General features: G+C 43.0%; 3 protein-coding genes across 8 annotated transcripts; 1 reads left to right on the forward strand and 2 right to left on the reverse strand.

Annotated features, from left to right (window-relative positions):
* Positions 1-2,108: 2,108 nt before the first annotated feature.
* On the reverse strand, positions 2,109-7,514 carry LOC100285542 (hydrolase/ protein serine/threonine phosphatase). Of its 5 annotated transcripts, none has more exons than XM_008669915.4 (7): positions 7,115-7,261; positions 6,300-6,679; positions 4,455-4,557; positions 3,717-4,370; positions 3,466-3,627; positions 3,002-3,385; positions 2,109-2,914 (listed from the first exon to the last, which is right to left on the reverse strand). In XM_008669915.4, exons 2-7 carry the CDS (start codon positions 6,437-6,439, stop codon positions 2,366-2,368), a joined length of 1,992 nt encoding a protein of 663 aa, XP_008668137.1. In that variant the 5' UTR covers positions 6,440-6,679; positions 7,115-7,261; the 3' UTR covers positions 2,109-2,365. The 5 variants fall into 5 exon arrangements, with proteins under 5 accessions (XP_008668137.1, XP_008668138.1, XP_008668139.1 ...); NM_001361369.1 differs by having other exon boundaries at positions 2,110-2,914; positions 4,455-4,544; positions 7,115-7,178; XM_008669916.4 differs by lacking the exon at positions 6,300-6,679 and having other exon boundaries at positions 7,115-7,514.
* LOC100303780 (uncharacterized) lies at positions 7,391-9,207 on the forward strand. The gene is made up of 2 exons (NM_001165420.1): positions 7,391-7,651; positions 8,335-9,207. Exons 1-2 carry the CDS (start codon positions 7,586-7,588, stop codon positions 8,710-8,712), a joined length of 444 nt encoding a protein of 147 aa, NP_001158892.1. The 5' UTR covers positions 7,391-7,585; the 3' UTR covers positions 8,713-9,207.
* A 1,995-nt stretch (positions 9,208-11,202) lies between these two features.
* Positions 11,203-26,745, reverse strand: LOC103647704 (pre-mRNA-splicing factor ATP-dependent RNA helicase DEAH7). 2 transcript variants are annotated; one of them, XM_008672216.3, is made up of 16 exons: positions 26,318-26,745; positions 26,021-26,229; positions 22,809-23,024; positions 22,605-22,666; positions 22,214-22,478; positions 21,946-22,125; positions 21,686-21,816; positions 20,991-21,088; positions 20,493-20,598; positions 19,452-19,629; positions 18,427-18,656; positions 18,166-18,345; positions 13,592-13,840; positions 13,402-13,463; positions 13,143-13,295; positions 11,203-13,061 (listed from the first exon to the last, which is right to left on the reverse strand). In XM_008672216.3, exons 2-16 carry the CDS (start codon positions 26,202-26,204, stop codon positions 11,465-11,467), a joined length of 3,891 nt encoding a protein of 1,296 aa, XP_008670438.1. In that variant the 5' UTR covers positions 26,205-26,229; positions 26,318-26,745; the 3' UTR covers positions 11,203-11,464. The 2 variants fall into 2 exon arrangements, with proteins under 2 accessions (XP_008670438.1, NP_001348297.1); NM_001361368.1 differs by having other exon boundaries at positions 11,305-13,061; positions 22,605-22,675; positions 26,318-26,527.
* Between the last annotated feature and the right edge of the window lie 1,171 nt (positions 26,746-27,916).

Below are 27,916 nucleotides of genomic sequence, written 5' to 3' on the forward strand. Positions count from 1 at the left end.
ATGATACCTCGAAACTAAATCTCTTTGTATTAATGCTTTTGTAACACTATTTTCTCCTAACAGCTTCTCAAACTAGCAGATGACGATTGCTTAGCCATGTTGGATCTTCTTCAATCATTGCTTGTAGATCATTACTTTAGGTCTAGCTCTAGCATATGAATTGGGTTTTGTGTGTCAGACCAGTACCTTTCTTTTCTGCCCTCAACTTATTTTTTCTCTCGAAAACGCGCAGGAGAACTGTGCCTCATTATATTAACAAGAAAAAGAAACCAGAGTCTAAAAGAAGGCCCAATACAAAAGACCCCTTATGGGGCCAGAAACATGCATATAGGAAGGAATCCATCTAGGAAAACAAAAAAACCCACACACTGCCAGGGAAGTCTCTAGGGCTCAGCTAAGGGGGTTGCCAGGTAAGAAATGTCTTTTGCCCCCGCTATTTCCTATCGATGCATCTCCTCAAGCAGGTATTTCTTATTCTAAATTGTTGAGTTGGAGAATATTTTCCAATCCAGTCATTGCTGCAGGTACATATATTTGGCTTGAATGCTCTAAATTATTGACATTGTTTTTCTTATTCTAAATTCTTTTAAAATATTGATGCACATATTTAGCTTCTTACTACTGGAGAAATATTTATATGTGTGTAGCATGTATTGATTCATTGTCCTTTTGTACAGCTGCTAATATATCTACTTTGCCATCCAAGCTCGGAGGTGAGAAGGTAGTTTATGATGCTACCAAGAAAATCTTCTCAAGCTCGAGTGGTCTAGCTGAAGATATTCTATTCTTATTCACAGATTGGTTGTCACTACTTGGAGAGATTGTCAATATTGAAACAAGGGTACACACCTAATTCTTTGTATTCCTCTTGCAATCATCTGCTTTCCTCTGAATTTGCTTGGGACTCATGTTGGGTACTTGGGTTTCAACTATAGCCTACCGCATCTTGCTTGAGACTAAACTGCTTTGTTGTTGTTGTTGAATCCTCTGCTACTCCAAGCTTCTTTGATGTCGGGTGTAATGTCGTAACTGGCTATCGTTGTTGGCCCAACATTTGGCTAGAGTGGATGATATATATTGCAATGTGAATTCATTAAGAGGCTTGGCTCTACATATAGCCAATAACTAGGAGAGTGATCAATGTATGTAATCGTTGTACACTAACATTTGTCGAATATTTAGTATATCGTTTCAAGGCACCTAAATATTTTCTGAAGGTTTGTATAAGTTTATAGTTTTTTGTGGTAGTCTTAACATTTAAATGATGTAATTGACATGACATTATTAAAATCATATTTAGAAGTCTGTATAGTATTGTGTAGTGTTGAAATAGCTAGATTAAAATAATAAAATTTATATATGACTGGATCAAAAATGGAGTACGAAACGTTTTATCCAAACAGTATAATGCACATTTGTACATAAGTTATTGTGATATTATATGTTTCTGTTGCAACGCACGGGCGTTCACCTAGTTATCGTTTATAAACTCAAGAACGGCCCTATGAACAGTCGACCACCAAGCTTCAAAGTATTGCAACTGGTATTTTTTTGTCAAATGAAATAACAGGTGGTGGGGATGTTTGGTTACACACAACTTTCTTTTAATACTTGTGTGTACAACCGGTCTCACGTGAGCCTGCTCCCGCAGATGCGAAGGTTTCACGTGTATCGGCGGATGTAGGGCAAATGCCTCCCGAAAAGACGTGACTGCACCTGTACATACATGTTTGGCCACCTGTATATGGACAAACAAACATGCGCAGGAGCCTCGTCAATGCATGCCAGCGACGAGGCTATCCAGCTACGCGCAACCAAACACACGGTTAGTGATCAGTAGAGAGCGAACATGATAGTACGTGTTAAAGTATAAATATAAACAAAATAATAAAAACAAAGAGCTTAAATTTTACATTGATCTAACTCCCGAATATAAAACGTGAAGAAATGCCTTATCATTAAAGGCTAGTTTGGGAACCCCATTTTTCCACGGGATTTTCATTTTTCCAAGGAAAATTAGTTCATTTTCCCTTGAAAAAATAGAAATCCCTTGGAAAAACGTAGTTCCCAAACTAACCCTAAAAGATAGAACAACCATTCCCACTATCTGTGCCAAAAGACTTGCCCCTTTAATAGCCATGTTAATTGTCATAAACAGTTACAACTCTATCGCTTCTGAAAAGGCATCTATTTCACAGAGGCAACTGTTTCACAACGATATAAACACAGGAAAATCCTCGCAAATTGCAGACAGCAATACCGCAGAGCGGTGTTGGTGGCCAGCTAACTGTCAGCAGTGCAGCAAACAAGTCATGTTTCTTTGCTACTTTGTACAATATGAAGACCAAGCGAAGTTTTGTCTTCGTCAGCGGAAAATCGGATTAGCTGCCTCGGCATTCACTCCATCTCTGTGCTTGAACATTTTCAGCTGCACACAGAGCCTTCCACTTTGGAGGCAATCAGTGTCCCTTGTGATTGGAATTTCATCCCCACCTTCCCGCCTCCGCTTCATTGATTCTGGTGAGCTTGAGTCTAGAGATGAAGAAGATGTGGTCATCGTCAAATGGGACTGGGAGACCCGCCAGGGATCCATGGCCACTTGTTCCTTCAATGCCTCACCCCCATTTAGTAGAGGAATGGTGCCATCAAACACTATGTTTACCGGGGTGCCTAGATACCGATGAGGAAAAGAATCTTGAAAGAGTGAATGTCTTCCCCTTTTTCTTGGGTTCTTTGACCTGACTGGGTCAGCGGGGCCATGACTTACTCGATCTTTCCTTCGGCTGCCCTGTGGTGGGGTATAACTCTTGATCATCGTGCTCACCCTCTCTAGGAAGCTTGCAACATCTGAAGGAAGCAAGTTTCCCTCAAGATATCGACCAATTACTGGGAGATCATTTTTCAAATCTTCAACCTATAAGTCACAAGCATAAGCGCACCAAGGCAAACTATAGGCGAAAGGTATGGAATATGGATAATTAGCTTTCTCTTAAGGGCTTACCATTGCAGAAAAATTATGAGAGATATTCAGACTGCATCCTGCATCATTCTGTCCAGCACTAGACTCATGTAGTGGAAAGGAGTTGATATTGGTTTCCGCAGGAGGGGTGAAATGGCAGCCAACCAATTGATGGAACTCCTCAATCTCACGAGCATACTCAGTCCTCCAGTCTTTCCACTTACTCCAAGTTCTTCTTGTCCACATTGGCACACCATGGAGGCGTCCTTGTTCCCTCCCGAACTGCCTAGCAAACCTGTCAGGCACATACGCCTCCTTTATGTTAAAGCTGATTAGCCAAGTACGAGAGTAGCAGATGTTATCTGCTGCAATGCAATATTCCGGAACAATTGCTGGATTCATGTCCTTGTAAGGGTTCCAGTTGACCTGAAAACACAATTGGGATAGTATATGACATAACAGTTGGCAAATTGGCAAACAAAATATGTAGGTAATTTTGGACTTGCCTCGGAAAATTGAAGTTGCTCAAAAACTTTTCTCCAGTCCATGACTTTTTTTCTCTGTCCACGTGTTGCTCCTCCAAAGTTCCACCGGCAAGCCCGGGGCAGCAATGTGCTCTGGTTCTTCTGTTGTGGTTGAGTAATAGGAAGATACTCATAAATCCAGGCCTTGCAGGAACAAGGGAATGCCCTGATTAGTTAAGCAGATATACAATACCATAGATAATGATGTGAACTTACACAAATAAATAGCACACCATGAGCAAAGTTGCACTGCCGAGAAACTGTGTTGTGGCATTAGGTGTTACTGCAACAGACAATCCCCTATACAAATGAGCAAGGGCTGCAGCCCCCCAAGCATACTCACGGATCTTCCCAAAATCTGCCAACAGTGGTAGATATCTTGGGGATACAAATCCCCTCATGGTGTCAGGAAACAAGGTGGAACCAACAAGGTATAGAAGGTAAGCTCGGGTGCTATATGCAATCTTATTGATGGTTGGATGTTCAGGTAGTTGATGAAAATTCCTATACAACCAAGTCAGCCTAATTAAGCCACACAGTTGCTCTCCATTTCCAGGGCTCTCTCCTAAATAATGCAAGCACATCCGCTTCACAGCTTCATCACCAATTGGCTCTGCGGTCACCACATGACCAGTCACTGGAATGCCAAGAATATATGAAACATCACGAAGTGAAGGCGCAATCTCAAATCCCATGAAATGTGCAGTATTTGTTTCATTATTCCATCTTTCACAAAAAGATGTCAGCAAAGAACGGTCAATGGTAAACCCAGTGGTAAGTGCCAGATGTCCAAGACCACTAGCATTAACAAGCTGTTGCTGCTCATCAGTCAGAATCCATTCTTTTAGCTTTCGAGTCTGCTGGCTTGGAAGCAGAACACCATACCGCTACAAAATTTTCATTATCTCAGGTTGTATTTTGTTTAAGATGCCCAAGTAATAAGAGAAACAAGGAATGAGAAAGTTACATACTGTCCAAATTTGTGAGCTACCAACTGGCCTTCGCTCATTTGCCTTTTGTTGCTGTGTTATCAAACCCTGAGGTGCAAGGTCCATTTTGTCCTGAAAAACAAGACTGCAGTTGGAAGATCTAAGATGGTAGCATCAACAGTTTACACATGGAAACAAAAAAATGGATAAAAAGATGAATGGTATGTACTATTTGTTTTCTTTTACTTCAATACCCTCATTCTTTTATTTTTACTCTCTTCCAAAATCTAATAGTTGTGGTCTTAAAAAAACTGGACCAGATAGTTTTGCCCTTAGGAGATCAATGATATAGTATGAACTGTACATTGTAGCTCCCTTATACAAAAAATGATATATAAGTGTAACAACTCCTAACAGAATCACTATTACTCAATCTGTAGAGAGAGAATCATCACTTATTCAAAACATGTTTTACCATCTTTTTTTGAAAATGTTTCTTTTGCCCTTTAGAACATACTTTTGGTTTCTTTTCTCTGAATAGTATGGTTCTACAATCTTCTATCCACTGTATTATCGATAATACTATTTTTGCGGAGAACTATTTCTAAAAATCAGCACAAATACCAAAAGACCAAAACTAAATAATTTGCATTCAAACCAGATAACAAGTTAAACGCTAAAACATAATAAACCAAAATTAGTGCATGGTCTAGTTCAACCAATTTGATCACTTTGAGAAAAACAGCACAAACAATTTTTTCCTCATAATTCTGCATTCCAAAGGTCATCTGGTATTGAACTGCCAGCGCCACCCTTCTCATCTGAGAGCTTCTACACTCCTGAACTATATTTTCCTTGTTATGAGTAAGTAATTATACATCTGCCAGTAAATATTATTGTAGAATATCATGTATTCATGTTACTATAAGGACAAAAGGACAACTATAATAGTTACTGAACAATTTTTTTATTTGAAAAGTGAACACATTTCAAAATCAAATGTGGTCCAAGTAAATGGAAAGAAGATTGACGGTCCAGAACTACTGCATAGCTATTCCTCTTCCAAGAAACTCAACCTTCTGATTCTCACCAAAGAGACGGTCCAAGTGCACACGGACAAATATCAGCTCTAAGGGCATGTACAACCTAGAGACGTCTCTTAGCAGAAGAGACAACTAAGAGACTGTATAGTACAATGGACAGTCTCTTGATCAGTTGATCCTGTCTTTTAATATATGCATCACGTGTAGTTGAATTAAAACATGCTTGATCAATTGTGCATGTGAATTTCGTACGCAAAGATGTATTGTTTCTGACTCATAATATTTACATAAATAATATATAATTTAGGTAACACGAAATTAAAATTACAATATTCATACTACTTTGGACCATATCGATGCCATATATGTTCAACTAAATCTTTCTTGAGCTCAATATGCTTTGAGTTGTCTTGAATTTCTGAATTTCTTCGAAGCACATCTGCAAAGCATGGATTAGCTTGGGTGCTCACTTCGGGTGGTAGCGCAATAGATGCTCCCGGGTTTACATTCAAGTCAATAGGAATTCGTGCTATTTCTTTTTCATCTTCAACTATCATGTTGTGCAAGATTACACAACATTGCATTATGTTCACCACGTCTAATCAATTATTCTAGACATTAGCGGCACCGAACATGATATACATTGATGCTACACACCAAATCTAATCAATTAATCTAGACACTAGCTAGCCCTCACATGCAGTGCAATTTGATGGCAGAAAAGATTAGATCTCAAAATCAAATTGGAGTGTCACACACACAAAGGGTCGAGAGGATAACTGTGTTCTTGTGTGTTCGCAGGACTGCATGGCACAATATTAGTGAAGCAAGTCAGAGACTTTACCTTTGAAGCATATCTAAGAACGAGGGCGATGGTTGGGGTGGTGGCTTGGGCGGCCAACTGGGTGGCAGCTTCAACGACGAACTGGGCGGCGGATTGGCCCGCGACGGATCGGCTGCCGGTGGCAAACTCGGTGGCGCCATGGGCAGCAGAGGTGGTGCAGCGGGTGCCAGCAGCACCTCTTTTCGGTGGCATTGCGAGGGAAAGGCGATGTTGTCTACTCAAGCGGGAAGAAAGGATTTAGCCACCACGGTTTCGCGCCATCGACCAGGAAGAGCATCGGATCTGGAGAGACGACCACCAACTCGTACAACCAGAGCCGGAGGTGTCTCTTCCAGCAATGCGCCAGAGTCCACTCCTATATTTTTTTTGCAGTTTACCCCCTAAAACGGTTAAGAGACGACTTAAGAGACAGGATTGTACATGCCCTAACACTCCCAATGCTACAAAACTACCACAAACCAACCAGAGCTACAGAAAATTAGGCAGATATCATTGCCGAGTAATAAATGCACACAATGCTTCAAGCAGTACATGCACCCTAATTTTGCACGGCATTTCGCAGCATCTTCCAAACGGGGCTAGCCCTACATTCCTACCAAGGCCAGACATCGCCACACGAAATACCAGCGTCTCGACAACCAGGGTTCTCTAGGGAAGTGAAATCCGTGCACCAATCCATCGGTCAACCAAGAATCACCAACCGAGGAGCGAAAGGTAAGCCCGGATCTGGGCTTGAGGTCCAGATCGAATCCACCACTGATACGGGAAGGACAACGACGACGAGGGGGAAGCGGCGGCAGAAACCGCTCACTCACCAGCGAGGAGTCCGAGGGCGCGCCACGCGCCTCCGCCTTCGCCTCCGGTGGAGCTCGGCGTCTCCAATCCCCTCCCTACGTGGTGGGACCTGGAAGCAACCGTGGGAGAGAGAAGAGATGCTGTTAAGTGAGAGGAACTCTTCCACTGGCTGCCACAGGGGCCCAGAATCCTAGCTGCGGATAGGGACCCACATGTCAGTGAAATGAAGCCGCTCGAGCCCGACTGATCGAGTGAAGGTGATTAGGTGAAGGATCGGGTCCAGTGACCAGTCCAACCCGGAGGTGGGACTGGGAGGCACCGTGTCGTCGTCGTCCCCTTTCCCTTCTCTACTCCGCCGCCGCTCGCTCGCCGGTGAAGAGCAAATGCTGCTGCTGTTACGGCAGCGGCTCTGTTGGCGCCGCGTATCTCCGACTTACCTCGCGCCTTTGTAGGATCTGTGGAGACTCGTGAGTACGTGACCCCCACGGTGGATGAGGATAGGCGGGCCTCGTCCGGCAGCCTGTGCTCTCTGGGACGGGAGGCAGAGCTGGCACCAGGTTGGTTCTTCTCTTCTTGCCCCTGTTCGTAACTGGACCATAGGCGCTGTCGTTGAGTCGATTGACCCTGGCATCGAAGCTGCTAGTTGCTTTGCTTCTAGCTGCTGCTGGCCCTCAGTATGGTTGCGTCTATTCGATTTGTTAATTAATTGGGCGATATTCAGTTAGGCATAATTGGAGCTTGGTCCTTGTATAAGGTGGGATGTGCCACAGCGAACAGGTTAGGCATAATTGGGCTTCTCGAGCTAGGTTAACGTTACATGAATCTGGGTGTAGATCAGCGTGTTCATAGTTGATGTGCTGATTGTGATTAACATGACTCCTGATCCCTAGAAGTATTAGCTCACCTTATATTTGGTCTGGATGCTTGCTATGCTGCTACATGAATCTGAGTGTAGATCAGCATGTTTTTATCCTTGCTATTCCTTCAGTAGCTCCAGCTAGTTGTTTTCCGTCCCCAAAAGTCCCGGGCATAGCCGCATAGCAAAGCATATAGTTTGTGCCTCTCCAAACTCAGCGAAGCAGCTGCACCTTGTGTTAAGGGGTTTATTGGAATATGCTACACATATATGCATAGAGCCATTTCTGGTTTTTTCTCACTCCTGTGTTTATCTATTAACTATTTACGCTGTTGCTATGCTAGTTACTTACTTACTTCTCTTCTCTGTAACAATTTTGGCAAGGGTTATGTCCACTGTCCACCTTCGAATGTTGACATTACATTACATGTCTACACTTTCAAATTTAAGAGAGAGCACGAATTGAGGCCGGCCCAGGTGAACGCTGCTGAAGCTGCTGCTCAATTAAAACTAGGGGAACAGATGGGGATGAAGCGCGAGCAAGAAAGAAAGAAAGGCTGCACAACTGGCACTGTGTATGATACTTTCTGCTCACCATTTTCTTGCCTGAAAAAAAATGATATGCTTGATGTCACGTTATGGTTATTTATGATGAAGAAGATGAAGAAGACTGTTGATATTGACAACAGTCAACAGCCACTTTCTGAAGGGCCTGGAGAACTTGTGCCAAAAGTAACAATGGAAGTTTGTTCATGGGATTGAGTTGACACAGGGCTTAGGGAGCCCACTGACTGGAGACACTTAGCTTGGAGGCCTGTTCATGAAGAAAGATATCGAGAAAGACGTCGAACATGAAATGGAGGACAGCGTGTCAACCTACCAGAATGCTGATGTCGGGGAAGGAGAGATCAGCTGCTGTCAATAGTGTACCTCTCTCTATTCCAACTGTGAACCTGGGATTCTATGATCATGTGCGTGCTATGTAACCTATGCTGCCACTGTGCAACGTCACAAGTCAGCACATGCTGCACGCCTGCACTAGGATGTCTAGCGTATGCTGGACAGCTGGAGTACAATAGTTGGGCGTTGCTGTCTGTTTTTGTGGTTGTCATGTACAGATGTGCTAGTGCTAATGTATGTTGTAGGTGTTCCAGGTCTATGTAAACTGGACATTCTGTAAAGAAGGTAAAAAAAACAAAGAATAGTGAGATATCCATCTATACTATAGTTATTATGTATCAATGTATGTGTTTAGAGAAAGATGTTTGCCATTCATGTTGCTCTTTTTTTAATGCCACGTCCACGTTTGGCATGCCCTAGAGTGGTTGTAGCTCCACTTGTCTACCGAAGCAAAAACGGCTCTGCTGCAGTCTGCAGAAACCGTCAAGAGCTGGATAGAGCAGCACTTTGAACATCAGCAATAGAGATGGTAACGGTTACAAATCCACTGGGTTTTGTTATCCTAAACTCATACCCGTGAAAAATATCTATACCCATTATAAACCCGTACCCATCGGGTTAGCGGGTATCCACGGGTTATCTGTGGGTTTTATCTCCAATATGTTTATTCTCCTCAGAATCAATAAGTATTGTAATGATTAATTAGATCATGGTCCAAAATTTATGTGATGAACGTTGAGTTCATGATTTGGTATAAAAATTATTAGTAGAGAAATGAAATATAAATAATAAGTTGTATAATCAAGTGACCTTGCACTAAGTTATCCATCGACCACACATATAACACTAGTAAAAAGTATAATAGCAAGCAAGCAACATTTTCACCAACTACTTATACATTCACCATTTGAAAAAAAAAATAGGAAGTAAATTGGAAGATAACAAGTTTGTTGTTCTTTTTAACTACTATATATTAAGTTAATAGTGTAGACTGTGGCACTACCATAATTTTACCCTCCACACCCCCACCCTTGCCTCGCTCTCTGCGCACGCACAAACCACCCTTCCGCCCCATCCAGGAGCTGATACCATGCCCACCCCCCGGTCCTGCCCGCACGCTTCCCTAACCCCTTGCGGACTAGGCTTCCCCTGCACGACGAGGCCACGACAATGGCTGCCCCGCACGACGAGGCCGCGGCGTGGGCGAAGGAGGCGGCTCGACCTGCAGTCCAAGGTCTCACATCCACATACACGCAGCCCAGACCCGACCAACTGGACAACCAAACACTAGCTGCATGCCCATCTCGATGAGTCCCCGCGCCGAGTCGCGTCTTCCTGTGTCGGCTCCCCACTTCAGCCTCTAGCACACAACAGCAAAGAAGGAGATCGCCAAACTTCTCGGACGGCTCCTCGTCTCCACCACGCCCTCCTCGTTGGACGCTGACTATGTGTCCTCATCCCTGGTCCTTGTCAATTTCGTCGATAGTTGCATCCACGGCCTAGCCCTCCCCTTCGCTGACGTGCTCCGCTTCCCAGGAACCTAGGCCGTGAAACTCGGGTCCGAGTGCGGCCCTATAGGACTTGGCCTCTCCCGCCTCTCGTCTTGACCCATTGTCCTTGTCGATCTGATCCGATCCATGCGAAGAAACGAATTAATAGAATCGCTTGGTCGATCCAGTGCTGACATATCCCTTTTCATTTGCTGGTACACCTGTCTCTCTGATCCTATTATTCCTCTGTCATAAGCTTATTGTTGGCTCTGTCTCTCTGATTTTCCAAGTGACGACGCTCACTTCTGCTCTTGCACATGCATCATCTAATTGATTAATCTACAGCCTAGTCGCGCTGTGCTGCTACTGCTTGATCGACGAGTGCTGCTGCGACCCGTCTGTCATCTTCGTCAGCTAGATGAAGCATCCGAGTACAACTCTAAACATACGAACATTTTAATAACGAGAGCATAGAACGATAAAATAGTGCTTCTGCATCTTAATGTATGTTATCAATACATGTTGACTTCGTGGCAAAGCACGGGCATACACCTAGTTATAAAATAAAATGACAATATACACTAGGTTTGGTCGAGTTTAAAAAACTCACAGGTTCATGGGTCAGGTACTGTAGGAACAAACATTTACCATAAACCCGTCGGGTATAGATTTATGCACAATAACAAATTCATGAGTATGAAAACTGACCCAAACTCGTACCCTAATGGGATAAAAACCCATCGGGTTTCGGATACCCATTGTCATCTCTAATCAGCAATGGACGATTGGTTGAGTCCATTCAGGGTCACGTTGTTTCTTGAAATGTTTTAAGAGCTAATTTAGCTTGCCTGCAGAATTCATAGACCTTCAAGAATCATATTTTTCATTAAGAGGACATACCATATCAAACATAATGACTGCATACTTTTAAGAGCTAACTCAGCAAAAAATCAAACTCTATGTCGACAACACTCTATTTTTCTTTTCATTTTTTCACATGTCGATGTTGTATACATTCACATTGACGTGTTGTTTTACATGCTGCTTGAGCAGGCTACACATTACAAGTTCCCTCAGCCTAGTAACAAAATCACCGGAGACAGTTAAGTTATATCAGGTCTTATCTACAGACCCATTCTCTTGGGCCTCAGATAAGTCGCACCCTTCTTCAGGCCGGGCATAGCAACCTGTTGCTGCTGCTTAGCTCTCTTCTCCCGTTCCTTCTCCTTCTCCATGCGCGCGGCCTCTGCTTGCTGCCGCCTCAGCTTCTCCATCTCCTCCTCCATCGCCGTCTTCTCTTCCTTCTGCCTCTTCTTGTGGTCAAGAAGAGAGGTGTCTGTCTCCTTCACAGAGAAGAACATGGGCCCCATCTCCGCTAGCCACTGTGGATCAACTGCGGTGACGCACTGCATGTACTCCTTGGTGGTCAGGACAAGCTCATGGTAGACGACATAGTCAGGAGTGTAGCCAAGGCCATATAGCGCACTGCTGGGGTGCAGGTGGCACGGCATCCCATTCCGGCAGTTGACGTACTCCCCAATACCCTTCAACCGGGCGGAATTGTGGAAGTACGCAGAGCAGATAGCCTTCCTCACCACGTCCCATTCCATATGGCATGATGTCAGGGGGATCTTCAGGGTTTTCAGTATGTCCAGCAGCTGAGATCTCACCTCACGAGCCTTGCGGAGACCCTTGACATGGAGGAAGTGGTCGTTGCACCAATCGCCTCGATACTGATTCGACTTCCACTGAAGATACACGTTCAGGAGTGTCAGGTGGTCAGACTCTGGGACAAAGAATTTCTCCCTTGCTGCGTCACTCTCCTCTGCTCGGTCTTTTGGCCGGAAGAAGACTGACGGCACTGATAGCATGGATACAATGGTCAGCACCTCATCAAGGCACTCTAGCTGCTCCCCCATAAGAAGCATTTTTGCCAGAGTTGGATCCAACGGGAACTCCACCATCTTCCAGCCAATTTCTGTAAGGCCACCAACATTGTTCAATGCACCTAACACCCAGAGTTGGTACATTGAGTTGAGGATATTCTCCTGGGGCGGTGGGTCCATAAAGTCAAAGTCGAGCAAGTTTTCAACTCTGAGGGATTTCAGTAAAAGCACCACATTCCCCAGGTTAGTCCTTTGGATCTCTGGCACAGGGTTAGGGAGCATCTCATTCTGGTAGGCTGATTCTGTGAACAATCTGTAGCATGTGCCAGGGCCAGTTCTTCCTGCCCGACCTGCACGCTGGTCGGCAGCTGCCCGGCTGACTGGGAAAACCTGGAGGGCGTCCATACCCATCCGCGGGTTGTACACCTTCATCTTCCCATACCCGGTATCAATGACATAGAAGATACCATCAACTGTTAATGAGGTCTCAGCAATATTGGTAGCAACAATACACTTGCGAGCGCCCTCTTCAGCCTTCTGAAAAATCTTGGCTTGCAAGTCAGCAGGCAACTGTGAGTAGATGGGCAGAATCTCTAGCTTGGGGATAGTCTTGGTGGATGACGATATTAACTGTTCCATGCGTTCAGCAAGCGCATAGCAGGTAGCCTCAATTTCTTCCTGCCCAGTCATGAAGATTAGGATATCACCAAGGCCGCTGGTTATGTGGATAGTCATGGCCTGCTTCACTGCAGCTTCCACATAGTCCTCACATGGTGTTTTGCTGAACATAATGTTAACTGGGAAAGTCCGACCCGGAATATGGAATACAGGCACACTGCAAACAAAGGAGTTACTACAGAGAGAAATATAGGCGCAGATTTTACTTGGATTAAAGGTACCTATCAGGTTTTCTTACCCTCCGAAGAACTTGGAGAACTTGTCAGCATTTAGGGTTGCAGATGTAACGATTAGTTTAAAATCCCGTCTACGTGCAACAACCTTCTTCAGTATACCAAACAAAACATCAGTGTTGAGTGATCTTTCATGTGCTTCATCCATGACAACAACACTGCAAAAGAATGGGGTATAAACTTTAGTATGGCAAGACATACTCAGACCATCTGAGATACATCCCAGGCTCTATCAAATACTAAAGGGACAAATTATCAACATACCGATATTTGTCGAGGTCAGCATCTTTCAAGGTTTCACGGAGAAGCACTCCATCTGTCATATACTGCAAACAGGCCCATAAAATATTCTGTTACAGTCAGGAAGACAGGTACATAATGCTAAGCAACTAAACTTGACCAAAGTTAAGTAAATTTGACAACGTAAATCTGTAGCAAGTCACAAGTGGTTTACCTTTATTATAGTGTTTGGACCAGTGACATCCTCAAACCGTATGGCATATCCGACTTTATCTCCCAGATCAGTCTCCATTTCCTCGCTGACTCGCTTAGCAACACTCATGGCAGCCACACGCCTTGGTTGGGTACAACCAACAACTCCTGTGGTAGTATATCCATCCTCATGCAGATACTGAGTCAGTTGAGTAGTCTTCCCAGAACCAGTTTCACCAACAACCACAACCACTTGATTTTCACGCACAACCTGCTCAATAATCATATAAGATCAGGTTATTACCAAATTGGCTTTGCGATCACTTGAAATTAAATATAAAAAACTAAAACTACTCAAATTGTTCCAAATTATAAGACGTTTTGGCTTTTATAGATGCATTGTTTTTTACTATGTATCTAGACATAGTGCATATCTAAGTGCATTGCAAAAGTTATGTATCTAGAAAAGCCAAAACTTCATATAATTTGAAATGGAAATAGTAGGACTCAATTATTATGTATACACAGGGAATTCCACGGTGCATCAATATAAAATTATGAAGTTGGTTAAATGAAAGGGCAATTGTCTGCATCTTGCCCTTTCTCCTTGCGCATAGGTGTTTCTTCATCCATCAAAGCCATAGCCCAGCGTTCCAACCTTTCGGATGTTGAAACATACAGTATAAGCAAAAGGGCCTCTAGCTGAGTTAGTTAGGTAGCTTGAGTAGCACTTCTCGGTTCCTAGGTTTGACTCCCCGTGGAAGCGAATTTTAAGCTAGGGTTATATCCCCTAACCCAGACCAAAGCCCTAGTTGTGGTTGTACTCAAATGAGCTATGATGAAAGCTCCATGTATGGTTTTGGTAACTGAGACAACTAAATGGACTTACATTTATTGTAAGTGTTGTGAATGAGATAGGTTGATGTCCACAAAGATGAACAAGTGCTCCACAAGGAGAAGGATTGACAAAAATAAGGCAAACAAGGTATTTGACATTGTTGAATCTGAGAAGGTTATTGATGCTGCACAGCTGCAGAAAGGAAGACGTGCAAGAAGACATGAAAAGGAAGATGCAAGGCAAAGCTGTATGTAAAATCATTTTGACTTTACCGATTGAGACGCAATACTGCAATAGTGTCATCGGATTTAGGATAAGTAGCCTTACTATTAAGAGAACTCGAGGTTCAAGATGGTTACTTATGTGCCATTTGGTGAGATGAACTCATGCGTTTGCATTAGAACTTAATGAAGTTGTGAAAAAAGACCTTAGGCATCGCTGACTTAGGCTAACTCATGATCCATAGTGTTTGGAACGTCGCTGACATAAACCATATGTTAAAGTTAGCATACGTGAAAAGGTTGGAAGATATAAGACAAACAATTGGCATCGGACCCTATTACCCTAACTATTAAGGGTGTCGAGCTGCAACGGTGTCAGTTTGACGGCTAACTGTAGTGCGCTGACAGAGAGATCGTTGAACCCTGGGCTTCGGTCGACAGTGACAACCTAGGTTCTCTCTAGTCAATCTCTGGAATGTGCCGGACACTTGGTTTTTGGTTTGACAATTGTCAAAATTGTGGTGTCGGATAGAATGTAGTGCGCTGACAGAGAGATCGTTGAACCCTGGGCTTCGGTCGACAGTGACAACCTAGGTTCTCTCTAGTCAATCTCTGGAATGTGCCGGACACTTGGTTTTTGGTTTGACAATTGTCAAAATTGTGGTGTCGGATAGAATGGAGGCATTGTTCACTCAGAGGGTCCCACTGTATTCGTTGTGACTAGGAACGGAGGCGTCAGACTGGACTTTTGTGATTTGGTCCGACTGTGGTCGTCAGACCAATCCAACGAGGGTTGGCTGCTCTCGAGTTTGTTCGACGAGGGTTGGCTGCTCTCGGGTTTGTTCTATGCGGGTCGTCGAACCTTGAGTTTTTGACGATCATCGAACTTAGCATGGTTATTAAAACGACGAAACGTTGAAACGCTCATGGGTGGAGTTTTAACTTTTAAACGGTTTAAACAAAGTTTAAACGTAGTTTTAAACAACATAGGGAAATTTCAATATATCATAATTTCAGACAATTATATAAAGTCAAATACCAAACAACCAACATAAGTTCACATAATAATATTGTGCAAAATGACATGTCCACAACCACATTACCACAATAACACAAGTTCAACTAATAGCAAGTCGACAACCGCAAACAAAGTGGAATGAGATGTCTAATAGTCCACAATCACAAACATAGCATAAAAGCAACTAAAGTAGAATGCAATGTCCACAACCACAAGCACACAAGTGTTACTCAAGCACTCAACTCAATAACCATCATCCAAATCATCTAAACCAACATCATCCTTGTCTTGCTCATCACCACGGCCACCACTGTTGTAGTGTTGTTTGTTTCTTCTTCTTCATCCATGTCAAGGTCGTCAAGCACAAAATCGTCATCGTCTTCATTCTCATCACCCACATCAAGACCATCTTCATCATCCTCAAGAATTGGCACTTGAGTACCATGAGCTCTCCTAGGAAAGTAGCGGCCTTGAAGTTGTGTAGATGCATCGATGGCATGATCAACATGCTCCCATGTGAAAAGAGGGTCATCCCCAACAACAGATGAATTAGCTGATGGATCAACCCACTCATTGTCCCAATCAAAATCTTCAAGAACCAAAGGATCAAAGTTCTTCCCTAATTGGGCTGGGCCAAATTTTACAAGCAGGCAACTTAAACGCTCGAAACGTGACGTTTAAACGACGTTTTACGAGGAAGTGTAAAATGTTTCAGCGTTTTGCTGTTCTATCAGCGTTTCATAGTTTAAACTACGTTTAAACGTCGTTTTAATAACCATGGAACTTAGAGGTGTCGGCCTATACGAATAGATAGTCTTTGGATGACAACAGTGACATTTAAATGCCTAGTACACGTGGCTGATCGGAGATCGTCAGAATGGAGTAGGATGGTTTCAACGGCTAGGGATGGCAACAGGGGAATTCCATGTCGGGGAATCGCTCCCCAACCCCAACCCTGCGACGAAAAGATTTCCACACGAGGATCCCCATGAACGCTCACGGGGGACATTTCTTTCCTATCCCCGTTCCCCGCGGGGATAAATCCAAGTCCCCGCTTAAATTATAATTAGGACGTACATTCTTTGTTATTAATGCAAAACATTATCACTTATAAATATTGTCATATGTAAGAAATTATTATATGTACGTCAAAATGAACACATTTGTACAATAAGTGATCTCTTGACAAGGTAATTACTTAATTTTATCATTAACTATGCCACGAAAACATCGTTACGTGCAAGTTTAACGTGTCCCCGACTCCACGCGGAAAATGACGATGGGGAATGCTTTCCTATCCTCGTCCCCGTCGAGGGAGAATTTTTCCCCGTTTACATCCCCCGTGGGGGAAGAAGCTTCCCCATCCCCTAATGGAGGAATTCCCCGCGGGGAATCGGGTCCCCATTGCCATCTCTATAAACGGCTAGTTGAGCCATGGGACCTTATAGATAAAGATTGTGTGGCCTTGTGGGGCATATTCTGGCTTCCCGACTGAGTATACATCCTAGTAAGCCCAAGAAAACATCTTCCACCCACATCTAGTGATAGTGATACATTCATAATGAGATTGGAGAGTGGTTCTAATGATTTGCATTGAGAGCTTGCATCTAGTGGCACTAGTGATCGCTTTGAGTTGCAGATTCTTGTTACTCTTGGCGGTTGTCGCCACATAGACGACTAGGCAGTGGAGGATTGTTGAGCGCCTTTGGTGATTGTTGTCGGCTCCGATCATCAGATTGTAAGGAGCTCATGTAGTCATTCCTGCAGGATATTCGTGAGGACCAACTCTAGTGGAATAGTAGATTGTTGGAGTGCTCACCTAGAATGATTCTTACATTGTAAGGAGCTCATGTAGTCATTCCCGTAGAAGATCCACGAGGACCCACTCTAGTGGAATAGTATATTGTTGGAGTGCTCTCCTAGAGTGATTCTCACATAGCCTTGTGTGGGACTTAGCTTATTACACCAATATGAACGTGAATCATCTAACCTTAGACTCACCACAACGAGAATGTAGATTGTCGACAAGCAACCGAACCTCGGAGATAAATATTGTCTACTTCTTGCTCGTGTGGTTTGCACTTCAAGTTACCTTTGGTATTACATATTGTTTCTCGTAGTCATATTGTGTAGAATTCTCTATTACTTATTACGCTTCTACATATATTTTTAGATAAGTTTTTTGTTAGAGAAAAGTTTTATAGGTTATTCGCGCTCCTCTAGCCATCCAGATCCTACCAGTAGAGGTTCATGGGTTCTCTCGACCTACGTGAGTTCTTCTTAATGCAATGCCGAGAGGCTGTCTTACTCCCTATAGGTCGAGTTTTCTTTTTCTTTTATGGAAATGTGCAGTATACAGTTGTTACAAACAGATTTCAGGTATAAGGATCGTTTTCTGCTTGAAGCAAAAACTAGCATTCTGGGATGGCGCATTGGACTTCAATAAATTTCATGAAATAGAGGAAAGTAAGATAAAAAAAACATGACAGACCTAAAAAACTCGTAATGAATGTACAAACCTGTAGCAGATCATCCCGGACGGTAAATATGGGAAGATATTGCCTTTGTTGAGAAAGGGATTTTGATTTTGCAAAATCACTGACAGCTTCTGCTTTATCCTTCAAATGTTGTGAAAACTTTGCTTCTTCTTTAAAATTAATCTCACCTTGGTCACCAACAACAGCAGTATCTGCATCAACCTGATTTTTCAAAGGTGAGTAGGAAACAATGACAAGGAACTGTCTTTCTCAAAACAGATAAATACAAGGGGACAAAAATACCTGTTCAGCTGTTTTCTCAACACCCAAGATATTGCCAAGCTTAGATCCAGCAAGCTCCCAAAATCGTTGCCTTGATTTGTTCATGCTTTGCTTTTCACGGATTTCCCTAACCAGACTAGAACCTTTGCGTGCAATAATAGCCATATCAGATGTTGGGTCCTTCAGAGGCATTACAGGTTCTGCTTGTTTTGTGAAAACAACTCTCCCATCCAGGAAGGGGGGCTTTGTGTCTGCCAGAAAAAATGAGGCAATTAACTTGCCAGATTAAACTGCATTGAACTGCTGTAGAAAAAACAGAAAGACTTGAAACAAATAAAAGAATAATATCGCTACACACACATTATAGTATCTTAATGCTCTGTGTTATGTAGAAATAATTACATAAAGAAAATATAGAGGGCCCCAGATTAGTGTGGATAACAAGGAACCGCAATCGTCTACTAGCCGTCGAGCCAAGTAGTAATACAAACAGATCTAAAGATCAGATCACTTAAAATCATTGTGCTGTTGATATCCCATCACCAAAATACTTAATGATTTTTCACAAAAAAAATGTTTAAAAAAACTCGGCCTATGAGGAAAAACAGCTCCCACTGCATTGCACTTGATAAGAAGCTTCTCACACGCAGACCAAGAAACACCGCAAAGGCTGACTTCCCTGAACGTGCCACTGAGTGCCCACGTGCATCTTTGAATCTCACTGAAAACGACTAGTGTGGTTACATTACACGTATAACTCAGGATCGCAGCTGGCGAAGGGTGTTTTTTTAACCCAGGCCTGCCTAAAATTCACTCTCACAGGGAAACGAACCTAGGACCTGGCATGCTACTTAAGCCCTGCTAATCAGTCAGGTAGCAGGACTATTCGCTTCACAAGAAATGTTTTGTATTCCTTATAAAACTTTACATTAGAAACAGAGGGATGATTCCTAACATGTATGTGATTTCCAAAGCTTATGGAATCACAGGTATAAAACTACAAGCGCAAAGAAAAGATGTGATAGGCAAACTGGCAAATAACATACCATGAACAAGAAGTATTACTTTCCGTTCCTCCTCATCATCAAATTCAGTTTGCACTTCTGTTCCTTTAACAGCTCCAGATCTCAACAATTGTCTATCCTCCCACTGAGCATTATCAGCAGTCATCTGTGACATCTTTTTGCTTTGAGCAAGGGTCATCAGGCTACCATCTCTACGAGTCTGCAACCGAGAGAAATAGATGTCAAAACCAGAGTACTGCAAAAGTTAAGGCTACAAAAAAAATACATTTTGATGTTATCTTTTTTTTCTCGAACAGCGCAGGAGAACTGCACGTCATTTCATGTTAGTTTGATGTTATCTTTTGATGTTATCTGAAGTTAATTATTTCAAACTTTGACTAGTACCTTTCAATATAATATAACCACAGAACATAGCAGATGTATACTTTTATCAAACTATTTTTCAAGACAAATCTACTCATATCACTCACAAACATTTAAACTTAATAAGTGAAAAGTAAGTGAAGTCGAGGGAGTACAATGTTTACTAGAAAAAATAATTGGGATCATTGAAAAAAAATGAGATATTGGCATCTAATTTCAGCGCACACAGTTTGACTATATCGAAAAGAACTTATATGAAAATCATAAACCATGCCAAAAGATTAATACAACTCCCTTTGTGATGATGCACTTTACATGATATACATCTTGTCAGGATCACGGATTTAATAGACGTAAAATGAAGGATAGTAAGTCAAAGAATAAGACCAAGAAAATCAAAGCATGTGTCTAATTGTTGTTGGATTACTGTGTCCTACTTTTACTTCTTGCAGGCATTTCACTAGTAGATCATCAGGTGTTTACATGAAATGTGATACCAAAGTTCACGATTACGGTAGATCCAACAACTCTTGTTAGAGGCTCATTGTTTTTTCATCGATGATCACAGCTTCATAGATGTATGTGATCATAGTACTATGTCTGACCCATAATAAAGATTAAAGAAACATAAGTATGAAGATTGTGATGGAGTATTTGGGACTTGGTAGTGAAATATAGGCACACAAATACGGAACCTACCAGCTTCTTCGGCATCTCTGCTTCCCTCTTTTTGTAGGAATTATCATCTCCAAGATACATAGAATGATCACCATCAAACATGGTAGTGTGTTCTTCGCAGTCATACCTGAAGAATTCGTAAAGATAAGAACCAAGTAGTTAACTATATTGATATTCTATCTTCTATGAGCAAAGATTGTTGATTCCTATATTCATTTCCCTCACTAGAACACCAAAGACAGTGTGCTATAGTGTATGAAATTGTGCTAAATACAAGTAGAAAATATTCACACACAGGACTTCAATATATAAACTAGTAATAGTAAGTATAAAAAGTTTACTTCGCCAAAGTAGCAGATAGCTCAGTAGTTAATACAAAATAAAAGGAGCACACAACGAAGCATGCAGGAACAGAAAGCTTTGGCTCATATGTTTGCAATGCCGACAAATATCATAAAGCAACAGTAATAATGTCCTTCTGTAATTTAAAAACTGAACAAGGTTTGTAAGGAAAATTACCATGCACGGTCAGCATTGTAGTCCATCTCCTGCATCATTTCCTCGGTTATCTCACTGTTCCTATCAGGATTTGAGGGGCTTCTATCAGCATCAATAATCTGGGATAACAAGGTAGCAGTTATAGACTTGTACCTTATGATAACAACATGTTGAGGAATGAGAAAATTAAAACAACTTGTCAAGACTCAAGATCTCAAAAGCGAACTAAAGAAACATGGCATCCAAAGATCAACTCAACAGGTTGCTATCACTAAATTAACTTGGACTCGGGCATGATAAAAAATCACAATGTTGATTGAGTATACCTAAAAAACAAAGAACAATTGATAAAAATAGTAGTAAGCCTAACAGGCTAAAAGCTATACGTTTGTGAAAACTGTTTAGTCAGTAACTAACAAGCTTATTGAATGACACAAAAACCATGACTGCATCGTTACATTTAAGCTTAAATCAACCTAGAAAAAGAAGACGTGAAAAAACGTGCACATGTCTCATATATCTTCTGATTAAGGACATTTTGAAACAACCATAAACAAACTATTGTAGAAAACAGTAAAACACAATAAATAAATGGAAAAGAACGTGTTAATCTGAACAAAAGCTCGTGGTTAATCAAATTATGATGACAATATGATTCAAACTCACGTTTGATAGCATGAAATAAGTACGCTGCAGAAAATTGAATTCTAGCTTACATTAGAACTAGTAGTTGATGAAAAGGTAAGCTGGTGTGATCTTCCACTGGAATGTGAATAAGAAGACCCTTTTGAGGAACCAGAAGCACGTATTGGAGCAGGTGAAGGGGATACATTATCCCACGGGGACGCTGAACATTAAGAACACAGAGAGGATATTAGTTTCATGATTTAGTTGGGTTACTGAGGTGTCAAGAGAGTATATTTACTACACAAAAACAAAGCAGTTTTACTGAGAGTCCTGTCTCAACATGCTTTACCTGCTAGACGTGGTGTATTCCCGTCTAACCAAGGAGATACCAGGCGTGCATCCGGGGATGCAGCAGCGAGCATAGGAGATCGTGTTGGATGTTGTCTCCGGGAGCCAGGACGATTATCACGATAATCTCGACGAGGTGTATCTTCCCATTCCCAGCGTCCATCATCCCAATCAGATCGTGCTAATATTTGCCAGAGTAATCATACTCCTATCAGTAAAATGTCAATTCAATGATAAGACCAATAAAGAATGCCAAGCTAAACAAGTACCAGATGTTCTTGAGCTTCTTGAGCTATGCTCATGTCGACTTCTCTTGTTAGTATATTCATTTGATGTAGACCTCTCACGCTCAGCGCGCCTAGTATGAGATTCTCTATCATCATGGTATCTTCGCCTTCCACTATTACTATAGCCAATGGATGCAGATCTCTCACGATCACCATGTTTATCATGGGATCCTCTATCATCATAGTAACCATAACCACGAGGAGTGCCATGAGGACGAGAACCTTGAGAGCTTCTAGAGATGTGGGCCTATAAATTAACAGGCATAGAAATTGACTTGTTAGTAAAGTCTAACAGAACTAATATAAAGTATTGATGTCATTTCCAAAACAAGCAGGTGGGACTGTATATTGAAAGTTTTCATGTAATTAGGACCTCTTGCCGGTGGGGCTCATCCTGATGGTTGGGTGATGGGGCCCTTTCGTCCTCATCAGTGACTGTTGATTCTAAAACAAAGAGAGAGATTTAGTTACAACTTAAAATGAGTGGAAATGAATTACCATAAAACCATAGCACTACAAGGATATACATTAGCTAATTTATGCAACTCATGTATTTAGTTCAAAGAAAATGACGCACCATTCAAAGATGTTTTATCATCGGAACCACTTCCTCGGTAGCGTCGCAATGAGTTACTGCGAATTGTCGTAGAGAGGCTTGTCGCGTCATTCTCTGTAGGTCCTGGCTTCTCATCTTCATCGATGGAACCCACAGCAACAGCTACCATGGGAGGGGGTGGCTTAAACACAGAGCCACCGCCCGCTGCCCGTTTCTTGTCAGCAAGGGTGTCAGGACCTGCCGAAGAACAGACCAAGAGTTAGCTAACTAGAGTGATGTGAAGCAGCAGCAGCAACAACAACAAAGTCTTTTAGTCCCAAGCAAGTTGGGGTATGCTAGAGATGAAATCCAACAGAAACCAAAAATCAAGGTTCAACCACGTGGATACTTGTTTTCCATTCCCTCTTATTTAAGGCTAAATCTTGGGTATATCCCATCCTTTCAATCTCCTTTTATTATCTCTTCCCAATTCCCATTAAGGATGGCAATGGGTCGGGATCGGGTCGGGTGGAGAAAAAACCCACCCGCGACCGCACCCGTGGAACATGCCCAAACCCGCCCTCGACCGTGGGTGAAATCCCACACCCCTCGGGTTTCAGGTCCCCGTCGGGTCTCACGGTTTTTATTCCACATTTTTCACCGGTGCAGTCTGCGGTGCACTCACCAGTCACCAGCCGTGTGCTCAGGTTTCACAAATTCATAGTCTGCACTCTGCAGAAAGCCAGCAAGGAACATTGCCACACACCCTGGTCCCTAACGGCCACACTGCCACACATCCTGAGTCCCTCAGGGCCTGAGTGCCTGACCGAACAGGAACAGCCTGGTCAGTGGTCCCTGAAGCCGAGCAGGAACAGGCTGCAGGCAGGCCAAACAGCAGACCTCTGTTTGCAAGTCGTCCGACTAATCGCGATTAGTCGGGCTGGTCGCCTGTAAGTGGCCGATTAGCCGGACAACGCGATCAGACGTTCTGGTCGTCCAGATCGTCGATTAAGCGTCCAGATCGTCCGATTAGGCGTTCGATTAGTTGATTTCTGGTCGTCCAGTGGCGGCTAGGGTTTACTATTGGGCTTCATCATTTTTTGGCCCATGTACAGTAAGCAATATAAACCGCTTGCCTCCCCTGCCGAAACCCTAGCGCTGCTGTAACCCAAACCCTGCCTGCGCCCCTGTCCATTGTATGCCCTCTGCCGCCGTCGGTTGTCCAGTGCATTCACCGGCGGCTGCTCCAGTCCATCGGCGCCGGCTCCACACCCACTTACGGCGTCTCCAGGACTCCAGGTCACCAGCGTTGTCTCCAGACCAGCACCAGTGAGCAGTTGTCTCCAGACCAGCACTAGTGAGCAGTGACGAAGACAAAGTGATGACTGACGACATGAACTCGTCATCTGAAGGTTGCCGCTGGTCCCTTCCTTCTCCCCCTCTCCCCCTTTTCTACCTTATTATCAGTATGTCTACACTCTGCAGTCAGTTGTTCTTGCCTTCTTGGTTCTTACCATCACATCACATGTGCATTCTGCAGTCTCTAGTTCTTGCCTTCTGCTCTAGTCAATAGTCACAGGTAGGTACTGCATTAGCATTACTGCTTGCACTTTCTTTCCAATATTTCAGTTTCAGACTTTCAGTTCTGCTGCTACTGCTATATTTCCGTTCCAATTTCAGACTTTCATTTCTGCTGCTTCACTGCTTGTAATTTCAGACTCAGTTTATATGTCCAGAAATTGTATAGGACGATTAGGAGACGACTTAAGGTCGACCAGGACCGATTAGGCGTCCTAATCGTCGCCCTAATCGCGATTAGGCGCCTGGTCGGTCCTCCGGGACGACCAGCTGGTCGCCCGACTTGAAATCATTGCAACAGACCAACGGTACATTCATGACTTAACTCTCAAAAAGCAACATTGATGATATAGATATCTTAGAATTAACATGTCTGAAACAGTACATTCATGTATCAAATGGTACCAACAGCAATAACATGAATACATGATACATATATGAGAATAAGTTCATGTCTCAAACACAAACAGTACCAACAGCACTATATGATTACATCAACAAGACAATACCAGTAGAAATAACATAACACATATCATTAGTGCAAGTTCTTTCCTAGCAACTTCCTGATCAAACACATACTTCTCGACAACTACCGCCCCATGCTCATCTTTTCCTAGTTATAAGGAGGTTTGTTTTAATCATTTCCTAACCTGTCTTGATTGACAAGATCTAAGATGACCACGCAAGTCATTAGTACCGGTTTGTAACACCCCGTCTAATCCCTGGATCAGCGGTACTTACTTTTGGCAGCTCTCTAGGATCATATATCATCCCCACAGACCAACTCGGGTCTTTTGTGCACTCTTTGCCCTCACTCATGCGCACCCAAGAAAACTTCCTAATCGGTCACACATACCAAATTGCTCCAAGCCAAGCACGCTTAGCTTGGAGGTTCTTTCGAGATAGGCTTCCAAAAAAGAAGATGCACCTTGTTGGTAATGGATACTCTATTAATTCTATTAAGCCTTGGGCCAAGAAATCACCATCGCAGGGGGCCAGGATATCACAATCCACCCCTCTTAGAAGACCGACGTCCTCGTCGGTCAACCATAATCTAGAAACCTTCCCTCTTAGTCAAGTCTGTGTGTCTAGTGTCGTCATATGCCATGACATGTGACCACTCTGGACCCACATGCGCCATGCGCCATATACCCGAACCCCCTAACCCACACACGCCCGTAAAACCGCGAGGGTCGGCTCTGATACCACTTGTAACACCCCGTCCAATCCTGAACCAGCGGTGCTTACTCCTTGCAACTCTCTAGGATCATATATCGTCCCCACAAACCAACACAGGTCTTTTATGCACACTTTGTCCTCACTCATGCGCACCCGAGAAAACTTCCCGGTCAGTTAAACATCCAAAATTGCTCCATGTCAAGCACACTTAATTTGGAGGTTCTTTAGGCTTCCGAAAAAGAAGATGCACCTTGTTGGTATGGATACTCTATTAATTCTATTAAGGCTTGAGCCAGGAAATCACCATCACAGGGGTCAGGATATCACACGGTTCTACTATGTCCAACAAGTAACTTTTTACATCAAGTGTATTCAGATTTCATTTTACCACCAACTGTTACTTGTTCAAATTCAAGACACACATCAGGTTTCAGCTTCCTTTTGCATCCAACTTGTACATCATCATCATTTAAGAATTAAGGCTACGTGTTATGTACCTTCTGATGGTGGAGCTTGAGCACTTGAAGATGGCATTGCATTTGCAGCAGCACTCGTCGGTGTAGGTGCACTTGAGGAACCTCCTGCAGCCACAGCACTTGTCTTTGAGGGAACTTGATGACTGCTCGGCCTCGGGGCACCTTGTGCTTGAGCGCCGGTTCCGCTCCTACCAGCATGCGCCATGGAAGGAGGCAAGGGACCTGCTGACCTGCACAGATTAAATTTATAAATTATAAGTGCTCACTGCTCAACCTGTCACATGTGCAAGGGACCTGCACAGCAAACTGCAAACGCACCTGCGAGACGTGGTCACGTGGCGGCCCTTGCCTGGAGCCCTGGACGCTGGCAGGTTGCGACTGCCGGTGGGGGGCGGCGGCGGATGGTGGGGGCGAGTGCCCTGGACGCTGGCAGGTTGCGGCGGCCGGTGGCGGGAGCAGGATCTCGCGGCCCTGGGGATGCGGCCGGTGGCAGGAGGCCGGGAGCAAGGATGCGCCGGTGGCGGGAGGCCAGGAGCAGGATGCGCCGATGGAGGCTGGAAGCAGGATGCGCCGGCGGAGGGAGTGGGGACTGGAAACGTGGGGTAGCCGGGTAGGTGGCGGCGGCCGGCGGCTAGGGTTGGAGAATGGATCGGCCGATCGGGTTTGCCGTTTGCCTCTTGTCCGGGTGCCGTACTGACACGGTTGTGTGGAGTGGAGGCAAGGCGGCAAGGCGCACATGGGGGCCCTGTACTACGGAAGCGAACGCACAATGTATGCATGCACTTGTGCTTGTGCCTTTTACGGTGAAAACGGTCTAAACACAAAATCATTTATGTTTTCATATTTTTATTTTAAAACGAAATAAAAACGATATCTTCGAAAATAAAAACGACATCAATAATTCAAAAACATCGAAAATTAAATTTGGTATGGAAAACACACCGGTTACAATCGAAGTATAAAATTCATAGATAAAAAACGTAATATGTATCCGCGGTTGACTTCGAAAATTCACAAAAGTCGTACATCCACATAAAATTTAATACTAATATAGAAATATTCAAAAAGTCATGAAAATTAATCACAAATACAAGTGCCATTGTATAAATACATATATTAGCAAGTCAACATAATTGATATTATTATGGTCCTTCAAGTCCTGATGTGAATTAGGATAACTGGATCATTTGATCTGGTCGTACATTTTTGCCATATTAATTTTGTACTCATTCAACAGGTAATAGATTTTTACGTATGTACCGAATTACATAAATATATGTACTATGTAGCATAATTAGTATCGGTATATATTATAAACTGGTCCTGACGAGCTTAAATGCATGGCTTTGGCCTTTCGTGTTGTTTTTTTATCCCTTACTAATACCGTTTTTGCATGGTACGCCACCGTGCCTCCTAAATCCATTTATTTCTAGAATGACTTAGAGAGTAAATTTCATGAGCATTTCTTTTCCCGAGAATATGAATTAGGTTTGTCTGATTCAGCCTTAGTCCGACATTGACGCGAAAAATCGGTTAAAGATTATATCTGGAGGTTTCAGGACACTAGAAACCGATATTTTCGAATCCATGTCGCATAAAAAGAGCCAACAGGACTGCCTTTTAGTGGGTTATTATTGTACTTAATAGACGAATTAGATGGCATTCAGTTCTTTTCAATAGCTCAGCTACACCAACGGATTTTGGCCTGTGAAAGTCGATTTAAAGAGATGCCAAAATCGACTGCCTATATTATACATCTTGTAGAGTGTGATAGTTTAGATTATGAATTCGCATATGTATATACTACTGACCTTGTTTGGCCAACGAAGGCCAACTCTTCTGCATGTTCTTTTTTACAACCAGTTCAAAAAAATGGCAAGAAAAGGTTACATTTACTTTTAATGTTGCCAAATACGA

This window comes from Zea mays, chromosome 2 (genome assembly GCF_902167145.1).
Source record: "Zea mays cultivar B73 chromosome 2, Zm-B73-REFERENCE-NAM-5.0, whole genome shotgun sequence".
NCBI classification, from domain to species: domain Eukaryota; kingdom Viridiplantae; phylum Streptophyta; class Magnoliopsida; order Poales; family Poaceae; genus Zea; species Zea mays.